Source organism: Thunnus thynnus, chromosome 8 (assembly GCF_963924715.1).
Source record: "Thunnus thynnus chromosome 8, fThuThy2.1, whole genome shotgun sequence".
Classification (NCBI taxonomy): Eukaryota; Metazoa; Chordata; class Actinopteri; order Scombriformes; family Scombridae; genus Thunnus; species Thunnus thynnus.
In genome coordinates this window covers 30423178-30441123 of record NC_089524.1, presented here as the reverse complement: position 1 = coordinate 30441123, position 17946 = coordinate 30423178, and the positions used below count along the sequence as shown (strand labels likewise).

Below are 17946 nucleotides of genomic sequence, written 5' to 3'. Positions count from 1 at the left end.
CTTGCTATTGTTAGCACTGTTTGATCTTCCCCATGTATTTCTTCTTCTGCTACTTTTTCCTCCTCCTCCTCCTGGTCTTTTTTATTTACATAGGAAAATATTAATTGGCAGCACATAAAACTGCCATTAGTTTTAAAATGAGGCTGTCCAGTAGGTTTTGGTGACTAATGTTAGCAAACCTTAAACAGATGTTGCTGTGTTACTGACATTAATGAGTCAGTTCGCTGACTCCTTTCTTCTTGTTTTACTGTAACACTAAATTTTAGCATTTACCATTAATTTGTTATTGCCACAAGACCTCTTTTGCTGCTATTCAGCAAAACGTACGTCAGAAGTTTAAGAAAAAGTCTGTGTTGGCATAGAGGGTTACATTTTTTTTCATTCTTAGTTTAATCCTGCTTCAACAACAGTTTTGCACTATATGGTTTGGTTGTATTTGACTAAGAAGTTATTTTACTGTATTACTGTTATTTACAGGGGGTTTATGCAGATAAACACCCAAGTTTAAGCTGTTCAGTTATACTTGTAGGGTTATCCTGAGTCTGTAAGTGATTCATAATTCATTTTTTAGCTATCACGCCTTTGTGGGCAATTAGGTTTTTAGTTTGTACAGCTGTGCAGTTGTTGGTCACTTTAATAGACAGGGATACAGGGATAAAATGGTCTGGTTTTTATTATTATTGTCAGAACTTATCTAGCCTATAATATTTTACACATCCCTCTCTCCAATCAGCAGGGTGGCTGGTGGGTGGAGTGCAGTTGATGATTTTTAAAATGACATTTTGGAAAGCAACCCTGTAGTTTTGTGGGATAAAAGCTAAAGTTTAGATTGTGCAACTGAAGGTATTTTGATAGGACTGGAGTGAAGTTTTGGTCATGGTTAAATAAACCAAATTTCACTGAAAATGAAACCTTTCAGCTATTTCATTCTCCCTCTAACCCTGTTTTCTTCAGTGCTGATTCAGCACTATGTTCATCAGCTAGTTGCTAACTTGTCTGTGTGCTGTTGTTTTGATTGATTTGATTTATTGATTGGGACAGTGTGCAGTTTTAAACATCAAAGATGCACTGCACCGGAGTTAGCTCGAAGCTAATACACAACAGCACATCACATACACCCACAATGTCAAATGTGTTGGGCAGGTAGTGTGCAGTGGATTTATCAGTGCAGGATTGTGGGATTTTACACACAGGGCATCCTGAACTGCAGCAGGCAGCTATAGAATCAATTGTGCCCAGTGATTTGTTTATGCTATCATTATTAGTTTTCTTTGGTTTTGTGTATGACAGAGGTTTTTGGTGTCTTCACGTTGTTTTGGCAGGTATGTCATCTCTCTTTCATCCTGAAAATCTGTTAAAATGTCACTAGGTCAATCAATCAATCAATCAATCAATTCTTATTTATATAGCACCAAATTACAACAAAAGTCATCTCAGGGCACTTTTCACATAGAGCAGGTCTAGACCATACTCTTTAAGTGTGTGATCTTTCTTTGGTGAAGGTATAGCAAATTGAAAACCTGTCTAATTTGGGTTCATGGATAAATTTACATCTGTTGTGCTTTGCGCAGTGCTGGCTCTGAGTCTCCAGAAGACTCTGCTTCTATTTAAAGTCAAGCTAGCTGAACTGTAAGCCCATATAAATACTACATGTGAAACACAATTAGAATTTCAATCGGCCAAGATGACAGGTTTTCAAGGCCATAGAGCATCTTTAAAACAGCACATTTCAGTATGGAATGGACAGCCATCTTATGTGTTACCTTGTAGTGTGTGAGAGGCAAGGATTTCAAATTTGGAATCTCCCTACTGAGCATCACTGTGATCACACCCTTCACAATTATATCAAACATGTTTGATTTTTATTACTGGAATCTGGATAGATGTGAACATGATCGCGTTTGCCAGCTCATGAGAGAAACAAAGACTCACACTGTTGCCTTAGTACAAGACCAGTGGAATGCAAGGAGACTGAGCTGTTTGGTTGTCCTGATGTTTTCAGTCATAGTTTTATCTAGAGTGTTTAATAAGGATACATCAGATGATACAAAGCAACATGGGTTTGGGGTTTATTTTTCAAATGAGTTCCTATGTCCACAGTGTTGCAGATAAAAGTCAGAGATAGTATATTGGGCTGGAAGTCTTTATAAATAGGTTATATTTTGTTACTTTATTTGTCTACTTTTAGAAATCTAATGCATTTGGTTTACACATGGATTAAGATCTGATTAAGATAAGAGTTAGTATCTTATGGTCTGGTTGTATTTCAGAGATAGGGTATTTCGTTGTATTTTAGTTTTGTACTGTACAATAAGTTCATGCAGTTAGAGTGGGTCTATGTAATGCTTGTTGCTTGTTGTTACAGTGGCCATTGTGGCCAAAAGTGACAATTATGGGCTACTGGTAAATGCAAAGATGTAGTATAACAGAGCACCAGAGAGACATAGAAGAGTTATAAAGTCAGCAAACTGACTCACTGCACTTATTGCATTATATTCAGAGTTTGCTGACATTAGCTGTCATATGTGAACTGGTCATACCAGACCATGTAAGGCTGCAGCAGCAAAACTTATGAGTGTATTCATTTGAGCAAGGGTGTGTTTTATTTCTTATAAATTTAACTTTCTATTTGTACAAGGAAAATTGTGTTATATCATCTTTCAAAATTTACATCCTATCCTTTAAGCACACCTACATGTGCGATTAGCTTTTTAGCAGCTGTGCAGTTGTCGGTGATTTTAATAGTCAGGAGCCGAGATAAAATTATCTGTCTGGGCCATTATTTTCAGACCTGATCTGGCCTATCATATTTTACACATCCCTCTCTCCAAACAAAAGGGTGGCTGGTGGGTGGAGTGCAATGGATGATTTTTAAAATGAGGGTTTGGAAAGCAACCCCATAGTTGTGTGGGATAAAAGTTTAGATTTAGGTAGGGCAACTGAAGGCATTTGGAGTGAGGTTTTGGTCATGGTTAAATAAACCAAATTTCACTGATAATGAAAACTTTCAGCTATTTGTTTCAGTCAAATGAACCCTGCCACTTGTTTTTCTTGAACTGTAGAACTTCCTAAGAAATAGACAGTATTATTTTCCATAACTATGAAATTGATGTGAGGTCAAGCTGGTGGAATAAGCATTTCCAGTGTCTGTATTACACAACTTCCCCAAATGCAAACAGGCCAGCAAGCAAACTGTTTATTTCAGCATGAGTTGGTTTGTTTAGACAGGAGGTACATGTCCCTGGATTGGATCAAATTATGGAGCAGGAGACCTGAAGGCACAATGTAATAATTCCATTTTGTTGTTTGTTTTCATTATGTTTGTTTGTTTGTTTGTTTGTTTTTACAAAATATGAATAATCATGTCCCCTACCACCACCTCTCCTGGAAATAGATTACAGATTGAGAGCTATATTGATCCTGTTCCAACCTCCTGGTCTGCATTATGTTAGTCAGTGCAAAATACTGGGATGTTATCTTTGGAAGTGGTGACTATGACTCACTGCCTTTTCATTTACACCAAAGCAAGAACCTTTAAAACATCTGAGTTCTCACTGTTTTGCAATAAAGTAGGATGTGATTTGAAAGAATTCTGAATAAGTCTGAAAAAAACTGAAAAATAAATATGATCTGAAATAAATAAAGAAGTGTATGTATATTGATATGTAAGACAACACCTAGTATCCCAATATTAATACTGATTAATATTGATGGGGTGAGGTCTTTTTACTCCCTAAAAGCATACAGCATCCAATATTTTTCTTGCTTTTCTGAACCATACAGCAGTGTGTTTTAATAATTGTGTATCTCTGCCTTGCAGCAACATGTTCCCAGCTAACCTGGTCCAGGCCACATTTCAACAGGTGAGACCTTTGATATCACATACAGCCCTTTCAAACACAAAGGTTTAGCTTTTTTTAGAACTTAAATGCAAGTCCTTTCTGCTTCTGTTTCTATTCCCTGGCAACAGTATCGAACAAGTAGCGAGTACATTGTGAAACCCAAGCCTACAGTAAGTCAGGCCCAATCAGAGTCCACCACACGGCGAGCACTCATCTACGGTATCCAGGATGATAATGGAACGGACATCCAAAACTTCGCCCTTGACCTGACTCCACCACCTGATGTGCTCATACGCACTCGGGAAGGAACAAGTGATGGAATGAATGTCCTGGGAATTGTTATCTTTTCAGCCACCATGGGTATAAACCTCTTATTTATCACCTCATTTTGTTGTGTGCCTTTTGGCCTCAGATGTAGAATTTATCATTGCTAATTAAAAGAAATTAGAGAATTTGGCTGGCGACTTTCTATATTTGGTTATTGTCAACAAATTTCATGTGCAGAGCTAAACCAATAATCAACTCATTCTACTTACAAGTACTGTGTGTGTATCTAAAGTCTGATATACCTTATTCTTCTGTGCAGTAGACCTCTGTTGTTGTCCAAAAACTATTAAAAATGTGTCAGTGAGCCTCACTGTTGCACTGGGTGACATGTTTCTTCATCCCTGAAGACAGTGGTTACTGTAGCTTGTTTGGAAAATGGTTCCAAAGAGTAAAAACAGTGATGTGGTTCCATTTACAGAGCTTCACTAGCTAACTTCTTGACTTTGTACTGAAATTCTTTGAGAAATGTATAATGTAGTACAAAGTCAAGAGGTTGTGATATATAACACAACAAGCTAGCGAAACAGTAAATAGAATCGCAGTGGCGTCTGCCATACAAGGTACCTCTCTCCTGAGGGTTACAATCTTATTGCTGTTGTTACTTTTTGGAATCGTTTCTAAACAAATTATGGTAACCACAGTCTTCATGGACGAAGGAACATGTCACCCACTGCAGCAGTGTGGCTTATTGACATGTTTTTAATGGTAATTAGACAACAATGGAGGTCTATGGCACAGAGGAATATGATAGATCAGAATTTGGATACATGCACATTGTTTTCCATCTTTAGGGGTTACAAACTGAGTTACAAATTGGGTCAAAACTGAGCTTTGCGGTCACACTGTAATTCTTAATCTCTCCTCGAGACTTCAGCTGTCTGTGATGTTTTGGTGAAAGCAGAAACCTGAGAAAGAGTATATCAGCATTGCCATGGTAAACCAAGGCCAGAGAGGACCCTTCTAGACAACAAAGATAGGTGGAGATGTGTAACCAAAATGTGTTGACAATGACCTGAGGCTCAATGCAATGTGACTTAAGATGTCACGGGTAAAGTGCAGTCCTTTGTTTAGAAACTAGTGAACCAATAAGACTAATTTTTCATATTGTAGGCTGATCTGCTTGGGTTAAAGACTAAGACTCAGACTTTCAGAAGACAGAATGGAAAGAGACAGCATCCGAGTTACAACAACTAGGATGTTCGCTGTTTACGATTCTCCCTGATCAAGTATTGTCAATAAACATCTTCAGCCCTCAGACATCAAAGCCTCCTGTGTGCTTCTCTCCACTGAAGTGTTGACCATCGCTCAGAAATAGCCACAATACACAATACTTGTAGGATGAGTTCATTCTTGGTCTGGCTCTGCACATGAGATTTCTGACAATAAGAAAATAACGAAAATCACCAGCCAAATCCTTTAATGCTTTATTTTAAAGATGTGCTTTATATTTTCACAGGTATTATGTTGGGAAGGATGGGGCCAAACGGCAGCGCCTTGGTGAACTTCTGCCAGAGCCTGAATGAGGCTGTCCTTAGAATCGTTGCCATTGTTATATGGTAATGATTTCTGTAAACATACAGTACATATATATATATTTTACTTTTGGAAGCTATGGAAGGGCTTCTCAGTAACAAAGAATCAAGGAATTTTCACATAAAATGGGGGTAAAAACATTGATTGCCACAATGTCATGATATATGGACATTTTCAGTATTTAAAAACAACAACTTTTTACTCTTTTCCGTTTAGAGGTACATGCCGCACTTATAGACATCAGTCAGCTCTAGTTGGCTGACATGACAGATGTAATTACAGTGAAAAATGGCAGCTAGGGATAATGCTAACCCACACTGCACAAATTTTGTTGTACAACTAGTGAGAAGTCACCTGTGTCTGTCCCAGACCCACCATTGGTCAGATTAACAACCTCATTCCAGGTGTTGCATCTGCTGCAGGATGAGTGATGTCCCTTGCTACAGTAGGCTCACATCACATGTGGTTGGGATTCTCTGCCCTACATAGGAAGGACAGTTAGGACCTCCTGGGAGCTCCCATAGTACTGGACAGTCTCTTCGGATCCCTCTCCTTTGTCACTCAGCACTTGAAGAGGCTCGAAGAAAAGAAGGTGCAACTGAGACATTATTTGCCACTTGCCTGTTCTTCGAATCAGAGAGGGGATGAGGTGTGATGCCATGGCGAGAAGGAGAGTGCGCAGGCAGGGTAGAGTGCCTACAGCCTCCACTGCTTCAACACCACCTCGACAGAGTCACCGCAGCACTGGTCCTCCCATGACCGCGGAGTCGCCTATGCTGCAGTGAGAAGTTCAGACAAATCTCTTGGCCCTTTTGATGCCGGCCCCCATGGGCCAAACTTCCATTAATGGAAGGTTTGGCGGTGGTGAGGGCCAAAGCAGAGTATCACAGCTTCCTGGCTGCCACCCCACAGCTGACCATCTGTCCTCTTTCTCTTACAAGGAATGGCATCTCAGCTGTGTGTTATTGGAGTGGATGGACAAAACACTGAGACTGGGTTATTCTCTCCAGTTCTCACATATTTCTCCGTACTTGGGCATCAAGGAGATAAATCCATTCTCCCAAGGGGAAATAGAGTTTCTCTCTGAAGAGATCTAGGACCTGTTATCAAAACAGGCTGTCTTTGTCGTTCCCACTCACAACAGACAGAAGGGGTTTTACACCGCGTACTTCCTGGTTCCCAAGAAGATGGGAGGTTTCAGACCCATTTTGGATCTGCATTCTGAACCAATGCATCACCAGAAAGACGTTCTGCATGCTGACCATCAGGAGATTGCTGGAACTGATTTAACCAAGCGACTGGTTCACCACCATCAATCTGAAAGGTGTATTTTCACATTGAGGCGGCGCCGTAACACAGGAAGTTCCTGTGTTTCGCCTTCCAGGTGATAGCCTACGAGTACAACAGGCTACCATTTGGCTACTCCCTGGCTTCCCACACATTAAACAAGTATGTGGACACGGTGCTGCAACCACTGCGCAACAGTGGCATGAGTGTCTTCTTCCACTTAGATGACCTCATTGTCATGGCCAGGTCCAGAGAATGGGCCATTTTCCACACTGCCAGACTGGTGCTGCACCTTAGTCAGTTAGGCTTTGCCATAAACTGGAAGGATTCCAACGCTGGTCCTCTCCTTTCTACAATACCTGGTGGATAAGGGGCTGTCTCATGCCACTGCTACGTATATGCAGCCATTTCCTCCTGTCACGAGGGGTTTGGCGACGGACTTGTCCTCACCCACCCCCTCATGAAGTGTTTCCTGCAAAGGGTCAGGAGACAACGGGTGGTGAGGCGTGTCTCCACCCCCCAGTGGAAAATGCCAGTGGTGCTCGAGGCTGTATGAGTGATCCCTATGAGCCACTGGAGTGCTCCTCTATAAAGGAGTTGTCAATCAAGACAGCTTTGTGCTTGCGCTGACTTCAACCAAGAGAGTGAACGAGTTGGGTGCCCTCTCGGTTCAAGAAGTATGCTGCTTCGTGGTGACCACAGTAGTGCTACTCTCAGACCAAACCCCTCCTTTGTTCCTAAGAACATAAGGAGCTCGTTTAGGTTGAGAACTATTCAGATAGAGCCATTTTGTCCTCCACCCCACCTCCGAAGTGCCTAGCTAGTTGGCTTTGTGAGTGCATCTCTCAAGCCTACAGGCAGGTGAGTAAGGGCCCCCCACTGTGGTCCGAGTGCATTCCACACATGGCATGGCAGCGTCTATGGCCTGTTTGGTGGGGTGAGTGTCGAGGACATATGTACAGCGGTGTCCTGTTCTACGCCTCTCTTGGACATGAGGGGCTCCTTTTCAAGGTCTGTGCTCACAGGTGCGACTCAGGACTTGTGAAAAGGGTGGTGTGAGTGTCAACTGTGGTTCACCTGACCCCCCCTGGGCAATTATACACCAGCAGTCTCCTGTGATCCAAGATGACTTGGGAAATTGGGTGTGCAGGGTGTTTGGCATACGACCTATGACCCCAGTGAGGTTAGGCCATTTTTTTCAACCAGCTCTTGTCCGCGTTGACTGGACTGGGTTGGGCCCCCTACTGCTCTGCTAATCGGCTGGGTTTACAAAGTAGTAGGCAGACCGCCTGTGGCTGGCTGGGCTCAGTGAGGCAGTCTGATGATATGACACGGCAGGGCGTACATTCATCGGGCTCCGCCTACTGTACCCATAGAGTCTAGTAGAGGGCGGAGCCTGTGTGAGATAGAACGAAGGTTACAAATTCTATAAGCACAGGCAGAGCCTTCTACTGATGGACCCTGCTGCTCCCACGCCGACCGCTGAAGTGGTTTTGGATGGTAAGTGGCAGTGAGACACTGCTAATATAGGGTTCAGGATGCACATAATCGGTAGGCGTGTCCTGATTGGCCAGCTACGTCCAATTGCGTGTGTGTGATTTGAGTGGAGTATTACCCATAGAGTCCAGTAGAGGGCTCCGTCTGTGCTTATGAAGCTAGGATTACAACATTGCAACCTTTGTTCTTTCCTCACCAGTGTATGTGCAAAATCTACCACCTTAATAAAATCCAGGGCTCTGACCAGATTACTGCATGGTAATAGCTATTTGTGTACACAGGGAGGTTTCTTAGAATATTGAACATATTTCAACCCCTTTGTGATTCTATATCCTTGCTTGATAGCGGAAACCCGTCCATAGGTCAACTAATCTCTTTTTTGTATAACTTTTATAAGGCTTCATAGCCACTGTTGCTGACTTCAAGCTCTGGCTTTCCTCATCCTGCCAGGTACTTCCCATTTGGCATCGTGTTCCTGGTGGCTGGTAAGATCCTGGAGATGAGCGATCCGTCAGCCATGGGGAAGAAACTGGGTTTCTATGCCGTCACTGTGGTGTTTGGTCTGGTGCTGCATGGCTTGTTCATTCTGCCTGCCATGTACTTCTTCATCACCAAAAAGAGCCCCATTGTTTACATTCGGGGAATCCTGCAAGCCCTGCTCATCGCCCTGGCAACCTCCTCCAGGTAAAGGAAACTAAGTGAAAAGTAAAATTCAATTCAAATTTCATTTGTATAGTAAAGTAATTGACTTTTTTATTTTCTCATTTTAGAATCAAAATTATATACTATACTATACTATACTATACTAGTTTGAAATAAAAACATCCCTGTGTCCTAATACCGCACATTGTTTCCCTCTCTTTCCTTTTACTGGAACACTACTGTGAAAAGCCTCAAAGGGACGTTGGGAGAGCAGAAAACATCTGGTGTGTGTGGGAAGAGATGGGAATGTAAAGGAGCATTCCACATATTTGATTGGTCTGGCAACTAGCCATATGTGTCTGTGTGTGTGCTCAGTAATGCATGTGTGCATGCACATGTGGCTGATAGTTTAGGATATAGCTCCTCTATATAAACTCACTCATGAATTTAAATGACCATGTCAGTGTTATCGCATGTTTTTGCCTGGTTATATTAGCAGACATCATGTTCACTGTGGTAGATTTAAGACAGGTTTCATATTCAGCCCATATGGAAATGTACGAAAACCAGTGGCTGCCTGGAAGGTAGGAAAGCGACAAACCTAAATCGAATCTAAATCACAACAGTATGCTTAGGAAAATGCTCCTCTACAATGTAAAGTTATGTGATTTGATACACAAAACACTGGTATGGTCCATTAAATTCCCAAGTTTTTCCATGTGAAATCAGTCCTTGTTGTTGGGGCAGACTGGAGAAGGCAGTGTGTATTCAGTTTGTGGTATAATGGTGATGGTGATCACAAGATTTAGTGGTGTCTGGGCCAGGCCAGGGTCAGACTAAGTGCCTGCTGCAGTGACCAGTCATCATCATACATGCATGTGCTTCCTGGGTTCTGATCAGCAGAAAGCATCTGCATCTGAATGTCTTGTTAAACCTTATTGCATCTGTTTGTGCTCTTAGCAGTTCCAGCTGTTTCTTTCACCACAACAAACCATAAAAGATACTACTTGTTCACATGCATGCAGGTGAAATTAGGAGGTGGTTATGTAACAATTTTTTGCCTGACCTTTGAATGTTCTGTGCTCCCTCTTTTTTCTGTTTTCCTCAGCTCTGCCACATTGCCTATAACCTTCAAGTGCCTCTTAGAGAACAACCACATTGACCGCCGCATCATCCGTTTTGTGCTGCCTGTGGGCGCCACCATCAATATGGATGGCACCGCTCTCTATGAGGCTGTGGCAGCAATATTCATCGCACAAGTTAATAATTATGAGTTGGACTTTGGCCAGATCATCACCATCAGGTCAGTGGACTGTGCAGTATGCCATCTGTGCTTCTAAGCTCATTAATACAGTAAAGATACTGTATCATTGGGATTTGAAAGCAATGATATCAACCACAATAAATCCTCCACACTGAATAGCAGAAATATATTATGGCATGTTTACATCTCTGGTTTTTAAAGTATCTGCTGTAATTTTCCCTGTTTTCTATGCTTTTCTGATCTGATTAGTTGCAAAACAAATTTACTTCAGTGTTTATGTATTGGACACAGTTATATGACCATTGATAAGTAATTTTTGAGTCTTTCTTACACTATGCTGTTCAAAAAAATGGTTATAACTATAACAAGGATGGCTGTTTGACAAGCATGCCCAGCCTCCAATCAGGTGCTGAAGAGACTCAATCAGTAGCAAGGTCCTTTCATCAAGTAGCAGGCCTTTCATCAAGACCTCCAAGAAATCAAAGAAAACATATTGAGAATCATTAATATGCATCTGAACGCACTGTTTAAAAAGATTCAGAGCCTGGGCCTGAAAAGCTTTTCAGAGAAGAAGGACCGAAACCAAGGATTGAATCTCTTGGAGAAGACAGCTTCTGATCAGGCACAACAGTGAATAAAGGTGCTTGACAAGAAGATGCAGAGAATGGCCGATGATACTGATGATCTCAAAAAAGAGGCAGGATGATTGTCTGCATTTGTAAGGTAGCCAGACTCTCTTTAGATGAAAACATCATTTGGGTGCATCAGAATCCAGGAAATGTCACTTTAAAAATGAACACTGCCTGTCACTCTCAATTTGAATGTTTCCCATTACATTGAAGCTTCATGACCAAAATGTCCCCTTAGTATAGTTATCAGTAATTTGAGTGTTGCACATAATACAGTTAAGGCTTCAAGTAGAAGTGTGGTGTATTGAGGAAATATCCAGGATAACATTCATGCACAACTTGCTCTTATTTTTTGGCAGATCGTTTTTGTTAACGCAGTCCCCACCTGGAACAGTTCAGTGTAGCTCTGTGCTTGATGGAATGGGACAGAACCAGAAAAAAGACATGCAGGGAGAGCCTAGTCATTGCTGTATCTAGTATCCCTTTATGACACTACAGCAGACATGATCAAAATACAAAGCTTGGTTTGCATAGCCTGGTTTTTGTGATAGGTGGAACGGTATGGGGAATGTCAAGTATTTATGTTATCATGAGCAGTAAAGCCCCCTGATAATGATACATTTAGAAAAGAATGGTCTAGTTTGTTTGACTGAAAGAAAATGTATTTGTAGCGGCTCCCAGTGACCACACTAAAATTTGAGACAAAAAGCCTATCATAATAGAGCTGGCCTAGCATGGTGAAACATACAAACGATGGCAACTGTGCACACTTTTGGACAGTATCTCCTCAAAAGCATTTATAGTGTTGTGCTGGTTGTGTACAAAAAGTGACAGTTGTGGGAAGAATGATAAAAGAGAGATAAATTCAAATCCTGCCTACTTTCTTCAAATCTAGAAATGATCTTTTGCATTTATTCTTTTTAATGTTTAAAGTTGGGGAAGCAGGTATTTCATACTGACATCAGCCAATACCTTATAATGCACTCTAAGGGCATTTTCAAACCTGCATGGTTTAGTCTGGTTTAATCGCTATCCCCCTTGGTATGATTCATTTGAGCAGATCTGAACACAGCATTTGTACTCGGGTGCAGACCAAAACAACTTCACCAAGGCTTGGTCCAGTCACAAACAGATTCTGGAGCAGTTTGTTTGTGGTGGGAACATGATCCAACCACATCCAACTCATCCACTGATTCAGACCAAAGCAAACCAACAATAATTTAAAAAATGCCCTAAAAGACTACTTCTCTGCTGGTGCTGAAGGCCTGGGAGTGACCTACTGGGAGAGAGAATTAGAAGTAGAGATTACAAAAAACAGATGTGCACAGAAAATAATCTGCAATCAGACAAAAGCATTACAACTTGCAAGCAATACAAGATAAAGTGACCTTACCTCCTGATCATCTTTCAAAATTAAAAGCAGGCTCTGTTGTGCTTTAAGTGTGAGGCAAATGCTTCTTGTGTTTCTTGTGTCCCTATTACAAAAAATATTTCATAGCTATCCTGTACAGTGTGAATGAACTTTTTGAAAGATCAGGGGAATTAATCATGAACTCAGTCCAGTGTATCTTCTCCTATATCTTCCTAGTAGATGTATCACGGATGCACATAATAAAAACTTATTGATGTTTAAAGACTGAGGAAAAGCACACTACCACAGTGAATTTCCAATGAGGCTTCCGCAATGTCTGGCTGGCATAAATACTAATGGGGAATATTCTGTTCGTGACATGCCTACTGCATTAAAGATCAGATCTTTATTAGAAGATTTAACATATGGAATTCTTTTCTGAAATATTTGAATGTAAACGTGTCTGCTGTATTAAGTAATAAGACCTTCTTTTTATACAATTTTGTTTGACTTGAATGTTGCTGCTAACATGTACTCATATCCTTGTGTTTTTAACCTTTTTGGTAAACTTACAAATTCTAATATTCAATATCTCAAAAAAAATTATGTATTAAGAAAACGGCCCATGATCATCGGGGCAAAGTCATGAAGTCTTCACCGATTAAGACGATCAACCACATCACCATTTTACCCTCCAAAAAGGAGAAGTTTTCATGTTTTGTCCCCTGTATGTTTTCCATATAATTCCATATAGCAACGGTAGATTGAAAGTATCTGCTTATCTCTCACTGAAAAGAGCCACATGACCTTGATAAACCACAATATTCCAGTCACGCCACTGCTGGACCTCTGACCCCAACCCCCCCGTCCCCATCTCTCACCATCATGCTGTAGTGGTAGGATCATCATCCTCAACCTCTGGATCTGCATGAGATATCAGATGTCCACTAGCATGTAGTTCACTCTCTACACAGTCTTTAGAATTATGCACCATTGTAACATTCAAGAAGATGCTTCTTATCAGTTTGTAGATGGACAGTTGCTATGGAGACATTATTAATTTATTCTCTTAATTACATAGGTGAACAAATCAATAATGCCAGCCTTATCTTTAGATTCAACCCCATAAACTAATTTGGAGAATAAGATAATTTATTAATTGAATCTAGAGTGCACAAGCTTAACTTTTCCTTCAAATTCTTTTGATCAGTAATTGCTGCAAGCATTTGTCAAAACAACCTACCTGCTGTCTGCTGCTGCTCATAGGGGAAGTAGGGTAGCGCAATAAAAGACTGGCTCAGTCTGTAAGAATGCCAAGACTAAAGGAGGGCTGAATTATGTTTGACACAATTGAGAATCCCCAGCAGATAACATACAACACCACAAAAAAACAAGGTCAAACAGCCAAGTGAAGTAAAAGTAAGAAAAACAAATTTTTCAGTGGAGGGGGACTTAAAGGTTTGGGAAACATTGTGGTTACGGTTAACTAAACGAATTGCAGGTCTGGGATGAGATATGATACTTGGATAAAACTCTCCTGTATAAAAATAAGATGTGCTACATTCTAGTCCAACCCTGACCTTTACACCCTTACTTTCTGCCTTGTTACATAAAGGGTACATTATGTCAACAGTATGAAGATTCTCAGTCATCAAGGCCATGGTATACCCACAAGAACTGAGTCAAGGGCAACTGCATTGGTTTTTGATTCTTGAAGATGTTTCAACTGTCATCCAAAAGGTATCTTTAGTTTTCAAGAATCTAAAACCAGTCCACTTACAATTGACTCAGCTCCTCTGTCATGGCTTGAGGGGTGGCAGTGTTTGTCTGGTGTTGGTCAGTGCACCAATTTGGTCCAGACTGAAATATCTCAACATCTGCTGAATGGATTGCCATGAAATTTTGTATGGAAATTCATCGTTCCCAAATAGTGTATCCCACTAAGGTTGGTGATATCCTGACTTTTCCTCTTGCGCCACCATGATGTTAACCTTTGTAGTTTTTAGGGAAATGTCTCAACAACTATTGCAAGGATTGCCATGAAATTTGATGCAAGCATTCATGTCTCCCTCAGGACAAATTGCTATAACTTTGGTCATCCCCTGACATTTAGTTTAGCACCATCAGCAGTACTCTGTGTTTAGTGCTAAGTAGCCAATGTTAGCATGCTAACATGTTGAACTAAGATGATAAGAGTGGTAAACATTATACCTGATAAACATCAACATGTTAGCACTGTTACTGTGAGCATGTTAGCATGCTAATTTTAGCATTTAGCACAAAGCACCCCTGTGCCTGGAGACAGCCTTACAGAGCCACTAGCATGGCTACAGAATCTTAGTCTTGCTTATATGAGCACTGTGGCCAAAGTCAGAAATTTCAAATTCTACACACTAGTAAAGTATTTGTATATTCATCAGGGCAAATTCCTATTTAAAAAACTAAATACCAACGTCAACAGTAAATTTCATGTAAAGAAATAAGTTAGTGCCACAAGAGAGAGGATGGACAAAGAATTAGAAAAGAAAAGGGAGTGGAGATAAAGGTATTGAAAATAACAAGGACTAAAAATAGCACATCCTTGTGACCTTTGAGCGTGTATTGGCCTCCAATGTCTTGTATGTGTTCATGTCAACAGCAACAGTGACCACAACAGCTTTTCTCTGTAATCACATCATATTTCCAAATCTCCACCAGCATCACAGCCACTGCAGCCAGTATTGGTGCAGCAGGGATACCACAAGCTGGACTGGTAACCATGGTGATAGTGCTAACATCTGTGGGGTTGCCAACCGATGACATCACTCTCATCATTGCAGTAGATTGGGCATTGTAAGTAGTATATGTGCTCACTTCCATCTTTTTTGTGTGACAAATCCAAACTAATCATCCCAGAGCAAAAACACACAAGCCCCATCTTCTTCATCTTATTTTAGGCCAGAATGTCCAGGGATGTTTCATCTTTAAATTCATTCATATCCTCTCTTATATATCTTCTTCCTGTACAGAGACAGATTCCGAACCATGGTGAATGTAATGGGTGATGCTTTGGCCACAGGCATCATGGCACACATCTGCAGGAAAGACTTCATGAAAGAGGGAGATGGGGTGAGTTTTAACTGTGGCTTTAGCCCTAACACATTTCTTTTCTCTGCAGAAAGCAACAAAACTACATGCAAGACACAATTACACAAAGACCTTATTTTGTCACAGTTCAAAAGCTATCAAGTACTGGTTCTTAATGATCAAGCTGTTACAATCAAATGTTGGTCCCCCAGGGTGCTGCCAATACTACTTCCTGAAGCTGAAAACCCCATGATGTCATTGCCTTTTCTGTTTCTTTAAATGTCAAAGCTTTTGCTCAACACACCAAAACAGCAGATTAGTGAGGCATTTAGGAGGGAAGGATGCATTTGTGTGTAACTGCTGTAATTGGAAAGTCTCTTGATGTAACATCCTTCTTAATTCCTTGTTTCCTTCCTGGCATGATATCCTTCCCTTAATCTTCATTTTGAATCATCATCTTCTTATAATTCCCTTTTCTCCTTCCCTTGCTGTGGCCCTTTTGGCCCCCAGGTGCCTTTGATCTGCGAGACCAAACCCGCGATGAACACCCCACCTCTGATGAACTGTCACAACAACAACGGCAACTACCGACCCCCTTCCTCAGGGGCCAAACACAAGCTTGTCCCTCCTGATGTGGCACGACTCATGCAGCTAGAAGAGGGCGTCCGGCCATCATCAGAGAGGAAACAGCCTCCGATCCCTCCGAGGCACCTGAAGAAGAGTAAAGAACAGTGTGCCATTGACATGAATGGCCTTGAGACCAATGTATAGCCTCCTCCTGGAGTTTAACGTCAGGGTTGTCTGCATGGTTGCACTGATGAGGACCTCTGAGCAAAGGACACCTCTACAGGTGGTAGGACAGCATGCCGAAGCTCCTCTGCAAGTCTCAACTTATTTTGGAGTCAAAACGCATGTGATATTGTCGTGAATAAAAAGAGGAGGCATTTTAATGTGAAGCTGTTGGTATATGAACTGTAAGAGTGGACAAGAGTCACACTGACAGTGGAATTTATGACACCAAAAGGACAACCATAAGATTTTACTCATAAAACACTTGTCCTTGTTCTGGACCTGCACAGTGAGCTTGCACCTGAACACCCAGACTCTGAATACAGGTGTGAGAACTTGCACTCACACCTGATTAACTGATTTCTATTTGATATTGACATTTTATATGATTTCTTAAATTTGTTTTGTCCGTGTGCAACATGTTAATAAAACAAGTGTTTATTATATTTTATACTACTGCAAGCAGCAAGTGGTTTGTCATAAAAAAAAGAAAAGACAGGATTGCAGGACAGTTCAATAATCAGGAGGCAAAGTGAAATGCCCACATTGTTTAATTTTGCCTTAACATTGCTGGTGGTGCTAGGCTAACAGCGATAACAGGGAAGAGAGGACTGAAGAAGAAGATCAGAAACTTCACTTTCCCTTGTGATCATAACTTCAATACATGGGCAAAATAGAGATTTGAATGGTGTCAAGTATTTGAACCGCCTCAGGAGCACTTGTTTTAAACTTTCCTGGCACTTGAACAGCCTGAAAACTACCCATGGTATTTTAACATAAACCAAAAGGTTCTTGTTTGTTGGTTGAGTATTTTTGTTTTGTTTTGTTTTTTGCTACTATATGGAAAATATCAAACAAGAGATCAAAATATTTTAATATCTACAACACATGAGCTTGATTTGGAGCCTTTGGATTTCTACTGTATCAGTTATTTTTACCATTTATGCATTGATGCAATACAGTTTAAGGACAGGTTTGGCTCTTTTTGGATCTATGTTTAAACAATACTCGTGTGGCAATACGTACATTGAAAGAGTTATTTGCTGTAATCATTCCTCCTTTTCATGATGGCCCAGAAATGATTGTACTAGAATTCTGCATGGGCCTAAAACTGAGGTCCGAAACTGGCCCATACCCGAGTCTTTCCTACCTGACCTGATTGGACCCGTAGAATTTGAGAATAGTTATAATCCAGAACAGAACTTTGTAAGGGCAATTGCAATGATCTTGAGTTGAAGTTTGGAGGTTTTTATCTCTTGTCACAACAAGGTCATAATGTCCCCACAATGCAACAGCTTTCCTCGAATCATTGGGGATTTTACGAAGCTCCCCTTTTGCTTTATTTCATCCATTACTGACCTCCAGCTCACCAGGCTAATGCTAATGCTTTGGTGACACTCTGTTTATCTTTCCACCTCCCAGAGGGCATTGCGTATCTGCTTGTAACACATGACACACATTGATGCAGACGATTGGCAGAAAGTCAATGAGAGAAAGGGCGAGAGATTATTAAATGACAATTGAAAATACTCTAAAATGGACGCAGAACTCTACATTGCGCCTTAGCATCACTCCAAAGTCACAGATGGCAGACATTCTTTGTTACACATAATTACTGTTAGTTTTCTAGTATAGACATTAGCTCTTGCTCACTAACAACACGCTCCAACTCTTGTGAAGTGTGTTTGTGTGTGTCTGTTTGTGAGTCACATCTCAAAC

The 17946-nt window shown here is 40.9% G+C and overlaps 1 protein-coding gene across 1 annotated transcript in view; it reads left to right on the top strand.

Annotated features, from left to right (window-relative positions):
* The window catches only part of slc1a7b (solute carrier family 1 member 7b), a 43821-nt gene extending 26760 nt beyond the window's left edge, over positions 1 to 17061 (top strand). Inside the window, exons 4-11 of the mRNA XM_067597928.1 lie at positions 3821 to 3863; positions 3971 to 4202; positions 5626 to 5725; positions 8937 to 9170; positions 10237 to 10431; positions 15070 to 15204; positions 15381 to 15480; positions 15949 to 17061. Of these exons, the coding sequence (XP_067454029.1) occupies positions 3821 to 3863; positions 3971 to 4202; positions 5626 to 5725; positions 8937 to 9170; positions 10237 to 10431; positions 15070 to 15204; positions 15381 to 15480; positions 15949 to 16209 (1300 nt within the window). The 3' untranslated portion in view covers positions 16210 to 17061. The remainder of the gene's footprint in view (positions 1 to 3820; positions 3864 to 3970; positions 4203 to 5625; positions 5726 to 8936; positions 9171 to 10236; positions 10432 to 15069; positions 15205 to 15380; positions 15481 to 15948) is intronic.
* Positions 17062 to 17946: the final 885 nt, after the last annotated feature.